Source organism: Pongo abelii, chromosome 7 (genome assembly GCF_028885655.2).
Source record: "Pongo abelii isolate AG06213 chromosome 7, NHGRI_mPonAbe1-v2.0_pri, whole genome shotgun sequence".
In the NCBI taxonomy this organism is placed as follows: Eukaryota; Metazoa; Chordata; class Mammalia; order Primates; family Hominidae; genus Pongo; species Pongo abelii.
In genome coordinates, this window is record NC_071992.2 from 148856833 (window position 1) to 148874106 (window position 17274).

The 17274-nt window shown below is 46.2% G+C and overlaps 1 protein-coding gene across 1 annotated transcript in view; it reads right to left on the bottom strand.

Moving 5' to 3' along the window:
- KCNQ3 (potassium voltage-gated channel subfamily Q member 3) overlaps positions 1-14568 on the bottom strand; it is a 358351-nt gene extending 343783 nt beyond the window's left edge. The window contains exon 1 of the mRNA XM_009244103.4: positions 13615-14568. Coding sequence (XP_009242378.3) covers positions 13615-14000 — 386 coding nt within the window. The 5' untranslated portion in view covers positions 14001-14568. The remainder of the gene's footprint in view (positions 1-13614) is intronic.
- Positions 14569-17274: the final 2706 nt, after the last annotated feature.

Genomic DNA, 17274 nt, shown 5'->3' on the forward strand with positions numbered 1-17274 from the left:
AAGCCTCAATTGCCCTCATGGTAACCTGCTTAATGACACATCCTTATAATCTACTTCTTTCCTGTCTTATTTCACTTACTTTCCCCGATTTTACTAAATTCTCCAATTTTTCTTGGAATCACCTCCCAAATCATGCATTCTCAGTAGGGATGCTATTGCATTCCAGGGGGCAAAATTGGTTCTGGGAGGATAGAGTGAAAAAATCTTACTCTTTTTATACTTTATATAGCAAGCCCATATAAACACACAGTTTACAAAGACATACACAGTGTATCAGTAGTATTAACATTTCATGGGTGGGGGCCATTGGGGAAAAAAGTCTCTAAAGACTCCTCAAAGGGGAGATAATGAAAACAAGATAGAGCAACTGTGTGATAAATAAACCACGTGCCCTGAGCTCCCTGCCTCAGTGTCGGCTTCTGGTGAAACACAAACCAAGACAGAATGCCAGCACTCATCCCCACGCTCTGTTGGCCACAGTCCAGTCCTCCGTTGCTTCACTTAACCCTTTAAATGACCCGGAAGGCAGGGAAAATTAGGTCCATATTTCAGATGAGCAAACTGAGGCCACTAGAAGTAAAATGAGTTACAGAGACTAGAGAGCAAATCAGCAGAAGACTCAAGGTGAGAGCTTGGGTTTCCTGGTGGCTGGGCGGGTGTTCCGTGGGCTCTCAGCCACACCTTAGAACTATCTAGAGTGCCTAGCCCATGGCACAGAGAAATAACACTACAAATAAATGTAAGTGGCTGTTAATAATAAAAATATATCAGGTCTCCATGAATGGAACAAACAATGGTGCTACCCCACAGGTGACTTTATAAACCACCCAGTGGATAAAAACATTAGTTGTCATTAACATGGAGGTTTTGAATGCCCCAACTCAAGGCTGAGCTCAGTGGAGTCCAGAGACTATTTTATAGGACTCTTGGTAGAGAACTAGATGGGAGGCACGGGAAGGACAGAAAAAGGGGGATCTTAGCTCTGGGATGTCAGCAGAAAGAGAAGCCTTCCTTGGCAAGAGTCCATGTAGGGATGCCTGATCCCTCAGCCCGACCTGCGTTTACTCCTCCTACTGTTCATTTATAAACAAACACCTCACCTCACGTGGATCAATAAGAAAATGTGGCACTGAGTGGTAACTCATTTTGCCCTTGAAAGAAAACATTCTGAACAAATATCCCTAGCTTTTCTGAGATAAAGTGAAAGACCCCATCAAGCAAAACTACACTTCGGACAGGATTGGACTTAGATCCTAAGGCAGCTGTGAATCCAGAGGAAACAAGACTCTTCTGATGGCACACTGCTGTTGGAGGCACGTGGGGAGGCCAGTGTGGCTGAATGGATGCCAGCCTTGCATGAAGACCTGGTTTGGGTCCTCCCCTTAGCAGCACCACCTTAGGCAAGTTTCAAACGGCCCTGGGCCTCCGTTTCCTCTTCTCAAAGTTCCCTTCCAGCTCCAACAGCCTCTGATTTTTCTAAGCTGTCAAGTGCCTCTCTCTGTGCAGGGACCATAAATCCCATAAATTGCTGCAAAGTAACTGCTGATTAGTGTGATTGGACTTGCTGATTATTAAGTACTGCTGGTTTCATTTTTCAGACTGGCATTACCAGGGCTTCAGAGAAGCATCCATAGCTGATACCTGAGACAGCTAATATGGAGTGAGACGAAGCGGAAGCTGGGATTGGAGGGACAGGCAGAAGGAGAGAGATGAATAGTCTGATTGGGCTAAGCGATTTTCCATTAGGACACATGGCCTGGGCTAGAGAGTATATTCTCCTAGCCCAGGACTTTCAAGTCTTGTTGGATAAGATTTCACTCCATCTCTCCAAGGAGACACCATCAAGGTAGAAATAAACTTAAACTGCTGTAACGAGTTTACAAAGAACCTAAGGGGTCAAAGACAAAGAAGTTCTATGCATATTCTGCCTGCCTGCCTTTGGGTAGGACACCAGCTTAGGAGAACCAGGTTTGGTGATTTGCAAGCAGGCACCTGCTGTAGCTGTTTAAGCAGGTTACCCTGACATTGAACAGATGGTGGTGTTGCCCAAGAGGTGAAATTATAAACTGTGAAATGATGTAAAAGCATTAGTTATTACTAATATGCTGGTTTTAAAGGGCTCAACCCAACTGTTACACTCTTGCAGAGTGCAGATAATTTTACATGACTCTTAAAAAGGAGCGCATGGAGAGGAGAGGAGGTTCCCAGCCCTGAGGTCTGAATTCAGTATAAAGAGAAGCTCACCTCAGGGGGAAGCCAGCCACAGCCCACGTATGGGATACCCCATGAGCCAGCTGCTTAAGTTGTCACTCTTACTTAGTCATACACTACATGCAGGAAGCAGTTTTGCTCTTGAGCTGTAACCCAATTTGTTCCCTAGAGAAAACACTTCAAACAACTCTTCTATCACTTCTGTGGCAGAATGAAAAGTCCCATCCAACAAGGCTACAATGTGGATGGGATTTGATGTGCATCCTGTGACATCTGCAAAATCAGAGGGGGCCTCAAAACTTCACATTGACTTCAATTTTCTTATCTCCAAACCTATGACTCTCTTTGTCTTTCCAAAGGGTGATCACCTTGGGGAAGCTAACATCCCTGTAGACACAGGTGCTGAGGTATACAGTTAATAGATGCCCAATAAAAGTAAGCAGTAATGATCAGGTGATGCAACATAAACAGAAATGTGGCAAATCTGCATGAGCAGATGCTTGAACCCAATATAGACAAGGTACTAATTGTGGGGCCCACCTGATCCTTCTACAGCTTTAGGAAAATACTACCTCAAGATGCTGCCACTCACACTCTCACACGTTGTGACTCTTACACCAATTATATGCAGCAGGTATTGCAATGCCCATTTTGCAGACTGTATGGTAAGTGAAGTGTCCAAATCACATAGTTAATGCTGCTCTACTGAAAGCTCACCCAATGTACTCTGACAAACCCAGAGCTGTCTTGGGCTACCCAAAACCAGAATGACAGGGCAATGCACCCATAAACGGTTTTTATTCAGTCCACATTTGAAGATCTTTTCCTTGCTTCCCTTGACACTGTCCCACTTGTTAAAAGATGAAACAAATCTTGTTTGCATTCTATGAAGACCTCCAGACCCAGACCAAAGAGAAAAAAGGAGCAGGGACCCTGATCGGTGGAAAAATACCATCCATAGGATCACGCTTGATTTATGAAACTTTTAAACATTTATGAAATTTTAAGAAATGAATACAAACTTGAAAGCAGGAGCTTCCAAATAATGCAAGAATAATTTAGCATTAAATTGAGGAAAATTTGCATTCTGCTCTCCAAGCAGGAGAGGGATACCAGGCATCACTTGGACAAACAGTAGTACCTTCGTCTCATCCCTGGCTGCTTAAACCTCCCTTGAAGAAGTCTCCATTGATACAACACAGGAAGGTCAGTGATGTTTCCTTTTCCTGCTCTCCTGAGGTTCCTCATTTGCGTTCTACTACTGCATTTGCTAGACTCTTTAAATTTAGTCATTTCCAGTCTCTCTCTCCATACAGAAAGAACTATGGCTCATCTCCCTCAACAGCCTGGCACAAGGTTTGGCAACAGGGTCTATATGCAGAATCCATGAATCTAAGAAAACCCATTCAGCTCAGCCAACAGTTCTCAGCCTGGCTTCATGTTGGAATCACCTAAGGGCAGTGCCTGTCATCTGGACTCACGTGTATGCTTTGTGTGTTTGTGTGTGTTGAGTCTTCTTCTTTTTAAACTATTTGTAACTTTTTATTTCTAAAAGATGTTTTTAAGTTAAAGGAATAATATAACATACATATATATTCTCTTTACCTGGTTTCACCAATTGTTAACATGTTTGCGACATTTTCTTTTTCTCTTTCTCATTCTGGGTGTGTGTATTGTGCGTGTGCATACACACATGCACTCATATTGTCTGTATGTGTGCTGAACCATTTGAAAGTAAGTTGCAAACATCATGACTTGTCACCACGAACTATTGCACCATGCATCTCTTCAAAATATAGAACATCCACTTACATAACCACAATGAAATGATCAGACTCGATAAATGAAATTTTGATACAATAATGTTATCTACTGTGGAGGCCATGTTCAACTTTTCTTAACTATCCTTATATAATATCCCCTGTTATTTATTTTTTTCCACTGGAACCAATCAAGAATCAAGCACTGCATTTGGTTGTTATGTCTCTTTAGCCTCCATTAACTGAAACAGTTCCCCTCATCTTCTTTTGTTTATTTGTTTGTTTGTCCATGACACAAAGCCTTTGGAAGAGACCATTCCAGATATCCAGCAGGATGCCCCACAGTTTGAATTTGTCTATTATTTCTTTATGATTAGGTTCAGATCATTGTAGGCACCATTGCAGGTATGTTGTACGTTTCCACTGAATTACGTTCAGAAGGATGGGTTAGTTTGTCTCATTATACACAAGTTTGATAACTTTTGTTCAGGTGGAGTCTGCCAGATTTCTCTCTTATGGTACCTTTTTGCTTGAGTGATCCACATGCATGCCAAGGTTTGCCTACTCAAGATGTGGTCAGCAGAGTCACAGCGTTGGATTCCCCTGGGAATTTGTCAGAAATGCAGCTAGCTATCAAGTTCCTGACCCAGGAGGGAAGAGTTCTGGTCTCTCTGTTACTTTTCTATTGAGTACCCCACGATATGGGGAAGGAAGCACCACACAGGAGTGAGGATTCAGGTGTGACCCCAGCTGTGCCACTTCAGTAGCTTTAAGAGCCTGGGCAGATCTCCTAACTTCTCTTATTCATTTGTAAAAGAGAGCCACTGCTCACCCTCCAAGTCAATACGGATGGCCTGAGATGATTGCCAAGGGGAGTGTGCATGGATTTCATGAGGGTTGCAAGAAGGCAGCAGATTAGATATGATCAAGAAGAGGAGCAAAAGAGAGAAAGTATTTACTAAATGCTGATAATGACATGTCTAGGTGTTTTATATTCATCATCTCAATTAAATTTCACAACAACGCAGAATAATGAAATGACTTCTATGCCTTACCATATATAAAAATCAACTCAAGATGGATTAAAAAGTTAAAAGTAAGATCTCAAACTATAAAAATCCTTGAAGAGAATAGAGGAAACACCTTAGCAACCTAGTCTAGGCAAATATGTTATGCCCGTGACCTCAAAAGCACAGGCAACAAAACAAAAAATAGGCAAATGGGACTATTTTAAACTAAAAAGCTTCTATGTAGCAAGTGAAACAATCAACAGAGTGAAGAGACAACCCCTTAAATGGGAGAAAAAATTGAAAACTATTCATCGACAAGGGACTAATATCTAGAATATACAGGAAACTCAGCAGTTAAAAAACAAATAATCCCATTACAAAGTGGGCAAAGGATATGAATAGATATTTCTTAAAAGAAGACATATATATGGTCAAAAGATATATAAAAAGATGTTCAGTATCACTAATTATCAGGAAAATGGAAATCAAAACCACAATGAGATATCATCTTACCCCAATTAGAATGGTCATTTTTAAAAAGGCAAAAAATAACAGATGCTGATGGGGATTCCAAGAAAAGGAATTCTTACATACTTTTGGTGGGAATGTAAATTAGTACAGCCACTATGGAAAGCAATATGGAGATTTCTCAAAAAACTAAAAATAGAACTATCATACCATCCAGCAATCCCACTACTGGGTATTTATCCAAAGGAAAAGAAATCAATGTATCGAAGAAATACCTGCACTCTCATGTATATTGCAGCAGTATTCCCAATAATAAAGGAATCAACCAAAGGATCTATCAATGGATGCACAGATAAAGAAAATATGGTATATGTACACAATGGAATACTAGTCAGCCATGAGAAAATGAAATCATGTCATTTGCAGCAACTTGGATGGAACTGGAAGTCATTATGTTAAATTAAATAACCCACACACATAAAGACAAATATCATGTGTTCTTACCCATATGTGGGAGCTAAAAATGTTAATCTCATGGAGTAGAGAATAAAATGATAGATACCAGAGGCTTGGAAGGATGAGTGTGCAGGAGTAGGGGTATAAAGAGAGGTTAGTTAATGGGTACAAACATACAGTCAGAGGGAATAAGTTCTAATGTTTAATATCAGAGAAGGGTGACCATAGTTAACAACAATGTATTGTATAATTCAAAACAGCTAAGAGAGAGGACTTGAAATGTTCCCAACACATAGAAATGATAAATACTCCAGGTGACAGATGCCCCAAACACCTTGACTTGATTGTTACACAGTCTACGCATGCAATGAAATAGCACATGTACCTCATAAATATGTACATATATTATCCATCAATTTAAAAAATTTTACAACAGCCTTGGGATGTAGGCATTATTATCTTAATATTAGAAATAAAGAAATGGAAATTCAGGAAGGTTGAGCAAATTATTCCAGGTTACACAGAAGAAATAGCAGAGTTAAATTCAACCAATGTTTGACTCCAAAGATCATGCTCTTACTGCTGAATAAAGAATGACAACTTATCAAAATCCTTGCTTCTCAAAATGAGAAGGAGATTGGCAATACTGAGGAAAGAAAGGCAAAGAGAGATTAGTGGGACGAAAAAAGGTGAGGATTGATTGAGAATGGTTAAGAAAACCAACATCAAGTGGTAGATGAGAAAGAATAAAATACATGGGAGCTGAAAAGGAGAATGAGCTAAATAGAGTCAGGGAAATGGAAGTGCCAAGATAGTTGAAATCAGCATTGTCTAGAGAAAAACTGATGTTACTTCAGTAATGAATTGCAGTTTATAGGCATGGCTAAGATACTGCTGGAGGGATTCATTCTACTCTGGCTGGGACGTTGACCAGATGACCAAATTCTGAGATTTCTGCTAATATTAACAAGGTTGTCATTAGAGTATATGTTCCATTAGGCATAGATTGTTTTGTTTCCTTTTGTTTTGTTTGTTTATTTCTATATCCCTAATATCTAGAAGAGTTCCTGGTACAGAGAAGGCATTAAAAATATCTATTAACTGATTAACGTTAACAACACAAATATCTAATACTGAATGCTTCTTCCACGTAAAGTGCTCTTAGCTTCACAAGAGCCTATAACTTACTGACAACACTTCTCAGATGAAGAAACTGAAGCCCAAAGATACAGCAACTTGCCCAAGACCATACCAGCTATAAGAAGCAAGCAAGTTTGGTGGCCCAAATTTCTCGTACCTCCAAATTGGGAAGACTCTGCATTACTGACAACATTAAGTGGGCATTCAGTGTCTCCCCCATCCTGAAGACAATAGATCTTCTTGTCAACATGCTAAGTCCACTAGGCAGGCCCTTTATGTTTCAGAGCAGCTGCTGGCTCCATGTGTCTCACTACCCAGTCTTGCCTGCCAGATGTCCCTGGAGCAAGCATACCTCAGAATGCAATCAGTGGGTATTTCTTGTGATCATTTTCCCTTGGTTTGTCACCAGGAGAGTGATTGATCACAGCTGGCTGTGGCAAGATGGTCAGGGCAGCAGGATGCCTATCCAGTGCCAAATGAGATGAATGCCAAGATGAAGCCAGCATCTTTTCACTAACAGGCAAGGAAAGGGGAATCCCTGGACAGCCTCAGGACAGTCACAGTGTCAGGTATGTATGACTTTTAAGGAGATCCCTATTCAGAATTAACTAATGTATACTGAGTGCCTAGTGTTGGGCTAACTGCATTCATATACACTATTCTTTGAGCCTAAAAACCACCCTGTGATAGGGTAGTGTAATCATCGTCAACTTATAGGTCATCCCCAACTTGACTCCTGCAGTCACAGAGACATAAAGCAGTCCAGATGTGAACTCCAAGTCTAGCATGTTTTTCATAAAATCAGAATCTCTTTCAGCCATAAGGTTAAAAAAAAACAGAGAAGTGATCACCCTCACTCAAGTTAAAGCATGGTCTCCAATCTTGTTTTCTCTCCCCATAGTCCAGTTTTGGACTTCTAAGAACTATTCTTATAATTAAAGTCCTGTAATGCTGGCTTTGACTACTTACTATTACTGTGATAGTAGTAAAGCTATTGCAGCAAAGTCTTGATTAACCAGAACCCTTAGAGAATTCTTGCATGCATCCATTCAGCAAATGCTTACTTAGTACCTACCATGCACTTTGCAGCCTGCTGGGGAGTGGTAAGGTTACAGGAGAATAAGCAGCTCCCACTCTCAAGTAGCTCTCAGCTCAACAGGGCAGACAAGCAGAGATCAATCAAACGCAAGGTACAAAATTCTATTCCTGGGGAAGCTGGGCCAAGGTGAAGGGGAGTCACCAAGTGAAAGTAGGGGACGGGCATTTGATATGGTTTGTCTCTGTGTCCCCATCCAAAACTCATCTCAAATTGTAATCCCCACATGTTTCCGGAGTGGCCTGGTGGTAGGTGACTGAATCATGGGGGTGGATTTCCCCCTTGCTCTTCTCATGATAGAATTCTCACAAGATCCAGTTGTTTGATAAGTGTGTGACTCTTCCCCTTCACTCTTGCTCTCTCTCCTGGCACCACGTAAGACATTCCTGCTTCCCCTTCTGCCACGATTGTAGGTTTCCTGAGACTTCCCCAGCCATGCAAAACTGTGAGTCAATTAAACCTCTTTCCTTTATAAATTACCCAGTCTCAGGTATTTCTTTATAGCAGTGTGAAAATGGACTAATACAGGAAATTGGTACCTGGAGTTTGGGGCACTCCTATAAAGATACTTGAAAATATGGAAGAGACTTTGGAACTGGGTAATGGGCAGAGGTTGGGACAGTCTAGAGGGCTCAGAAGAAGATCAGAAATTGTGGGAAGGTTTGGAACTTCCCAGTGACTTACTGAGTGGTTTTGACCAAAATGCTGACAGTGATATGGACAATGAAGTCCAGGCTGAGGTGGTCTCAGATGAAGATGAAGAACTTATTGGGAACTGGGGTAAAGGACACTCATGGTATGCTTTATCAGAGACTGGTAGCATTTTGGACCTGCCCTAGAGATCTGTGGAACTTTGAACTTCAGAGGATAATTTAGGGTATCTGGTGGAAGAAATTTCTAAGCCGCAAAGCATTCAAGAGTTAACCTGGCTTATTCTGAAAACATTCTGTTATGTGCATTCACAAAGGGATGGTCTGAAATTGGAACTGATATTTATAAGGAAAGCAGAGCATAAGGATTTAGAAAACTTATAGCCTGACCATGTGGTAGAAAAGAAAAACCCATTTTCTGTGGAGGAATTCAAGCCAGCTGCAGAAATATGCATAAGTAATGAGGAGTTGAAAGTTAATAGCCAAGACAACAGGGAAAATGTCTCCAGGGCATGTCAGAGAATTTTGTGGCAGCCCCTCCCATCACAGGCCCAGAGGCTTAGGGGGGAAAAATGGTTTCCTGGGCCAGGCCCAGGGCCCCACTGCTCTGTGAAGCTGCTGGACTTGGTGCCCTGTGTCCCAGCTGCTCCAGTTCCAGCCATGGCTAAAAGGGAACAAGGTACAGCTCAGCCCATTGCTTCAGAGTGTGCAAGCACTGAGCCTTGGTGGCTTCTGTGTGGTGTTGGGCCTGTGGGTGCACAGAAGACAAGAGTTAAGCTTTGGGAACCTCCACCTAGATTTCAGAGGAGGTATGGAAACACCTGGATGTCCAGGAAGGAGTCTGCTTCAGGAGTGGAGCTCTCATAGAGAACCTCTGTGAGGGCAGTGCAAGAGGAAATGTGAGGTTGGAACCCCCACACAGAATCCCCAATGGGACACTGTGTAGTTGGGCTGTGAGAAGAGGGCCACCGTCCTCCAGACCCCAGAATGGTAGATCCACAGACAGCTTGCACTGTGTGCCTGGAAAAGCCACAGGTACTCAATGCCAGCCCATGGAAACAGTCACAGGAGTTGAACCCTGTAGAGTCGCAAGGGTGGAGCTGCCCAAGGCCATGGAAGCCCAAGCCTTGCATTAGGGTGGCCTGGATGTGAGACATGGAATCAAAGGACATTATTTTGGAGCTTTTTTAATGCATGCCCTGCTGGGTTGCAGACTTGCATGGGGCCTGTGGCCCATTTGTTTTGGCCAATTTCTCCCATTTGCAATGGAAACATTTACCCAATGCCTATACTCCCATTGTATCTTGGAAGTAACAAACTTGTTTTTTTATTTTACAGGTTCATTGGCAGAAGCAACTTGCTTATCTCAGATGAGACTTTGGACTTAGACTTTTGAGTTAATGCTGGAATGAGTTAAGACCTTAGGGCACTGTTGGGAAGGCATGATTGGTTTTGAAATATGAAAAGGACATGAGATTTGGGAGGAAGCAGGGGCAGAATGATATGTTTTCGCTCTGTGTCCCCACCCAACTCTCATCTCAAATTGTAATACCCACATATTGTGGGAGTGGCCTGGTGGGATGTGACTGAATCATGTGGGCGTATTTTCCCCTTGCTCTTCTCCTGATAGAAGTTTCAGGAGATCTGCTTGTTTGATAAGTGTTTGGCTCTTCCCCTTTGTTCTCTTTCTCCTGCCACCATGTAAGATGTGCCTGGCTTCCTCTTCCCCTTTGCCTTCCTCCATGATTGTAAGTTCCCTGAGACCACCCCCTCCCACCTCCGCCAGCCACACAGAACTGTGAATCAATTAAACTTGTTCCTTTATATATTAGCCAGTCTCAGGTATTTCTTTATAGCACTGTGAAGACAGACTAATACAGCATTTGAGGCAAAAGATGCAAGGTAAGGGTTTGATTGATTTCCATATTTCCTGTATTCTACCTTTAAGAAGGAGAAAAAAAATAATCTCATCTCATGGACCTGGTTCATTTTAATTTAAAAAAAAAAAAGCATCCACTAGATTGTAGGCCCATGGTAAGCCCAATTTCCTGGGCCCGTTGTGCCATTAGCCACAGCCCAGAACAAGATAATGGATGCTTGAAAACATAAATTTCAATGCAAAATCCTGAATCATCAAGGAAAGGTTCAATTATGTTCACTTGACTGGACTGTCTCCTAAGCTGCAGGGAGAATGTACTGTGCATGTGCTAAGTAAATATGCTTCAATATTAGGAGCTCAATGGGAATTCAACACAGGTTTTCCTGTGTAGCTCCCAATTTATCAGAATCCGCAATCCCACCACCACCCCAGTTCATCCTCAATTTTCCTAACACTGTGGCTTCCTGAGTTCCGACCAGCCCCCAACTTGATTCTAAACTCTCATTTCCAGCAATTTGCCAACTGAGAGCTAGCAAGGGGAGGCCAAGGAATTACTCACGGCCCTGCATTAACAATGGGTAAAGGGGCACCCAGTGATGCTCAGCAAAATACCCAGGGTCCCACAATTGTTGGAAGAGGATCAGAACTGGAATCTTGGCTCAGAAACAGAGTGAACCCACTGCATTCAAATGTGAGCTCCAGGAACCTTAGCTGTGTGATCGTGGACAAGCGATTTTCTCTCTTGAGGTTTTCATATCTTTATATAAGGGAGACAATAATTTCCATCTAATAGTACTGTGTGAGAATTAAATAAAATTAGTACATTTGCATATTTGCATATATATGCATTTGCATATATAGTTCCTAGCCAGGTAACTGACTTTCCTCTCACAAAGTATTAAATTTTCCTGGATCCTTTTTGGGAAATAGGCTCCAGGTTTTGGCATTATCAAATCTGCTTCCAGGTGATGGAATAATTCTAGAAAAAAATAAAATTGAGGCTCAGTCAGTAACAGCTTTAGCTATTCCCTTCCCCAGACTGGACAAGGCAGGGCTGGAGGTGCTGGCTGGGAAAGGTGGGAAGAGAAGAAAGAGGGAGCCCACATGCTTCCATAGGACCCCGAGGTTTTTCAGTCAGTAGGTACTGAACGCCAGGTACATATGAAAGGACACGTGAATCCTTGTATGACTGTGTGCACTCAACGAACTTCTTGTGCCTTTTTTAACCATCACATATTTCAGTATTCACTTCAATTTAACTAAACATATTGCTAGAGACAGAGAGATGAATGTATTTTAATGCTTTTTTTTTCTGCCACCTAAAAAGAGCGAATGAAAGAGCAACAATTGTTAAGCCGTCTCTCCAACCAGACCCCGACCAACACCTGCAAATAGAGACACACACACACACACACAGACACACTCATACAGACACCAACATCCACGTTTCTGGGAAAATGCCCCACTCCCACCCCACCCTTCCTGCTGGTTCGTTAGTTTCCGGAAAGGCACCCTCTCCCGGCTTGGTAACCTCCTTGAAGAAACCTGTTGCTAAGTCTGAGGTCCTGTGTGGACGCCCCCACCTGGTGGCCGAAACTGGAAAAACGTTTCCAACCAACGAAAACTGGCAGGTAGTGTAACCAACTCCAAGGCTCCTGAGCCCTTCCGACCACATCAGTCACGGGTGAATTGGAGGAGAATAGAGAGGAAAATCCACTGCTAAACGCTTGGGGGATGGAGGGGGGAGGGGGGGTGTTGCCAAGGTCATAGGCAATTCCCTGCCAAAACCCTGGTACAGTACAGCTTCCTAGAAGCAGCCATCAGGACGACTAAACCAGAGCCAGGAGGCAGAGCTTGATGGCTGGACGTGCCCTGCCAGCTCCGAGATGGGTGCTGACAGCACAGATTTCCAATCTTGAATGAGGAGCACCCCCACCATCCTCTCCCCCCTCCCAAATACGGGTGGATTTTCCATCCCCAGTGGCAGGTGCAGAGGGAGATCCTTCTTCCTTCTGGCCATGCATTTACATCCGGACTAGCAAGGAGATTCTTTCTAGGAGAACAGTGCCTGGGCGCAAACCTCCAGGCCAAGCCCCTCACATTCCCGGTGCCCTAGCCCAGCCAAAGCAGGAGAAGCGGCAGCGACTGAGGCTGAGGGAATATCAGATCCCAAATCAAGCAGATGTTTCAGCCAAAAGAGTCCCCGGCCCCCTCACCTCCTGGCTCTGTGAAGCCCCAGCCCCTCAGTCTAGGCTTAGACACACACATTCCCATTCACTTCCCTAAAAGGAATCCTAGGACATGCATTTTGGCCAGTCCCAGCTCCCAGTCAGAGCAGCACCAGGTTCTTCTCTGTACCAGTACCCAGAGATCAGAAGGGTGGCACAACCAAGCAAGAGACAGACACACACACACACACACACACACACACACACACACACACACACACACACACACTCCCCACTATGGGCGGTGCGCACCCCTCCCATCCCCAACTAAACTCAGCGGCGATCCCAACAGAAGGGATCCACCCGAAACAGAAATACAGCGCTCATGGGAGGACCCACTTTATCCTCTTCAACCCTCACATTAATTGGAAAAACCCACATAATTCTTTTAAGCTTCCAAACCAACACCCCGAGAAGATGTCATAAATGCGCACCCGCGCGCGCACACATCCGCCCAAATCAGCAGGGGAACCACGCTTCGTTTTTTAAGCCCCCGGTGTGGAACACCCTGAGAGCGGCGCACACACACACACACACACACACACACACACACACACACACACCCAGGGAAACGCGCGCTAAGGACGGGCTGGTCTCCAGTTCAGCGGGAAAGCATCCATGGGTCTTAAAGCCCCAGAGACTTCCCAGCTCCAGCCCCGACCCCAAGCCCCCACGCGCGCCGCCGCCGAGGGCGTCCGGAGCGGCCGGGTACTCACACCAGCGCGTGGTAAAGCAGCGCCCAGCCCCGCGGTCTCTCCAGGGCGTCGTAGATCAAAGTTTGGATGCGCCGGTACTTGGCGTTGTTCCTCTTGACTGGGCGGCTCAGCGGGGTCTTGGCCAGGAGCCCAATGCCCTGCGGGGTCCTCCGCTGCCCCTCGTCGCGGCCGCCGCCCTCCAGCAGCAGGGTCCCGTCTTTGTCGGCTCCGGCCCCGAGCGCCAAGGTGACTTGCTCCACGTCGCCGGGCGCCAGCCCTACTTTCCGCTCCTCGTCGCCGGCCGCCGCCGCGTCCCCCCCGGCTGGGTTAGCGGCCCCGCCGCCTCCGCCGCCCCCGTCGCCGCCGCCGCCAGCCGCCCCCGCCGCCCTGCGCGCCTTGAGCCCCATCTGCCTCGCCCCCGCCGGCCGCTTCGCCTTCTCCGATGCTGCTCTGGGAAGAAGGGGCGCTCGGGGTGCGTGAACGAGGCGGCGGCGGCGGCTGCAAGCCCGGGAACTCCAATGCCATGATCCGCGCGCCCCTCCCCACCCACCCCCCCAAAAGCAGGCAAAGGCGGGCCCCCTGGGGGGCAGGGGAGGCCGGGCAGGGGGTCAGGGGGTCACATCCCGCGCGGGTCAGCCGCAGGACCCCTAGGGTCGCGGGCCGGGGGCTGCGGAGAAGCTGGGAGGGAGCGCGAGGCTGGCGCGGAGGCGCTAGGGCGCGCGGCGGCGGGAGCCTGAAACCCGCGCTCCGGGGCGGCGGCGGCGGCGGCGGCACCCAGGCCGGCGAGCCCGAGACAGCATCGCAGTTTATTTACAAGCCCGGTGCCAGCCGCCCTCCCGCCCGCCAGCCACACGCGCTGCCGCCGCCGCCTCCTCCCTCCTCCGCGCTCCCACCCGCGCCCCTCCCCGCCCGCTCCAGCCTCAGCCTGGCAGCAGCAGCAGCAGCAGCGAACGCGCCGCGGGCCGAGCGCACGCCGCGTCCCTCCCTCCCTCCTTCACCGGGGTGGGGCCCCATTGTCCCGCCCCGTCGCGGCGGGAGGCATGGGCGGCGGCGCCCCGCCTCTTCCCGCCGACCCCCACCGCTGATTGTCTGGGGACCCCGGATCGCCTGGGCTACCGCCGCCCCCGTTCCAGCCAGGCAGTGCGCTAGGCGGCTGCAGAGCCCGGCTCCTGGAGCTCCCGTGGGCGTTGGGGCTTCCCCTGGATGGGGCGTGACTGGGGGCAGTTGGGGGAAGAAAAGGAGGGGAGGAGGGACTGGGGGGTTGTCGCCCACCAAACATTGGCTCTGTGGTTGCAGCTTTATGAATTTCCCTCACCCCCTACCCCTGCTCCTCTCCTTCAGAGGTAAAATCCAAGTTGTTGGGTTGGTCAAGGCCGGGCGCACCGCGAACGCACCCGCTCTGTGGTATCGAACCTCGTGACTCCCTCTTCCCTCTAGTTCGTGGTTCATGGTGGATGCCGCGGCCCTCTCCTCCCCCAGTCTTTGAATAGCACCTTCACCTGTCTGGGTGGGCAAAGGACTGAAGAAATGCAGTCAGAATCTTTGATTCCTGCTTTGCTCCCGACTTGCACCCAAGCCAGTCATTCCCTCTCTGGTCCAAATTTCAATTCAATCAACCAATCTGTAACCCTTCATGAGCTTCCCTGGTGAAGGGTAGTGATCTCGGTCCTGAAGATATGAGGTCTCTGCACTCCTAAGACCTCCGTCCTAGCCAGTGGAAGACAATGAAAAGACAAATTTTAACAGTAGAATTTCCAATATTGGTAAATAGTATGTGGTAACAAAATAGAGTGCTGCGCTGTAGTGACTGGGGGAGTCTCTCTAAACTGGCTGGTCATGGAAGGCCTTATTGTGGAGGTGATGCTTCGAGGTGAGACCCTAATGACAAGCTGGGAGCAACTATGTAAATGTCCGAGAGCCCTCCAAACAGCACAACAGCAGGTGTGGAGGGGAAGGGTGGCTTGAGCTTAATGAGAGTAGAGGAAAGTGAGGCCACAGGCAAAGGCTAGATCTTGTAAGACACTAACAAAGGACAGGAGCATCCTGCACTTCTTCCATGACCACCGCCATCGGGGAAGCCTCCATTCCTGCTGCCCCGTGGCACCTGTGGCCTCCTTTCCTTCCCACTCTCTCACCTCATGTCTGTCAGCTGGGGTGAGAGTTACGGGGTGAGGGGAGACCCTGTGAACAAGGCCGAGGATCTATCCCTAGTGTATAAGAAAAGAGGAATCAGATCTGCAAGAACACCAGCTCTGGATTTGCCTGGAGTAGTTGGCCAAGGAGAGCATAGGAGGCAGGGAAGGGAAGAAGAAAGGGAAGGGAGTAGGAATGTATGGGCTTGGGCAGGGGAAGGGTCAGAGAACCACCACCCTATAGAATGACTATCAAAGGGAAGAACCTCAAAAGAGGTCTCCAAATCAAGAAGGGAGGAGTTTCCAGAGGAAGTTAAACTGTAAGACTGAAATCATTAAAACAGTGTGGGATCGGTACAAAAATAAACTCTCAGTGCAACAGAATTTTGTCCAGAAACAGACTCTAGTATGGGAACTTAATATTAAACGGGAAGAGTTCATGACAAGAACCCCAAGGGAAAAGGCTGTTCACTGGTTGATGGGTTTTGTGAGGAATTATAGGAAATAGCACATGGAAACGTGGCAGTGTCCAGTAGAACCCCTGTACGTCCATGAATAGATTAATGCTCAGCAGTGAATTGGAGGAAGTAACCAGTCCAGCAGGCTCTGGAGAGGAGAAAAACCCCAAGGAAAGGGAATTGCTTGGATTAGAATATCTCCAAATGGGAGCTGGGCACTGCAAAGCCTCCTCCTGCCCACGTGTTAGCCCTGCCATGCCCAACGCACCAAACTCACATGTATTCTTCCTGTCCTACTCCCATCCCAACTAACCAGGAAACAATCTTCCCCTTTATCTCTGAGCACCTTTTCCAAAGTTGCTGTTCTCCCTCAGTCTCTTCCTGTTTTGTTCATTCATTACATTTATCACTGCCAAAAATGATTGCATTTACATTCTGTTTACTTGTTTACTGTTATCTTACTAAACAAGAGGAGGGACTAAGCATCCTAGTTTTGAATCCTGGAAGTGTGTCTGTCATATCACAGGCTCTCAATCTGTGTTGACAGCATGAATAAATGATGAATAAGCGAATGAAGAGTGTAAAGCTCTCAGCACAATGCCTGGCACACAAGCATTCCATGTATGTTTGTGGGTGAGATTTTTGTTTGGTTTCGTTTGACCATTGTGAAAGTCTTCATACTTAGGAAGTCTTGCTGCTCCTTGCGACTTAAGAAACATGATAGAAACATTTTGACAGTATTTCAAATAAAAAGGCTCACTAGATAAACATAAAAAGAAGACGAGTCAAGGAATGTGGAAAGAAGATGTGAGAATTTATTACTGTGCAATGAATCAAAAGTTCAGATTCTCAGAATGACAGTTTGGATCCTCAGATACAGGAAGAGACTTCTATTTTGATGGGAGCTTCAGACTGTCAAGTATTGCAATTTAAGATAAGGTGCAGGGGCTATTTGCATGCCTCCCATAAAAGATGAGGTTAAGTCAATAACAAATTCATAACTGAGCCAATTAAACTCAAAGATAGGGAAACTGCCAGGTAGTTGAGTCTAGGAAATGGAGTTGCTTCAATGGTTTTATAATCCAATGGCG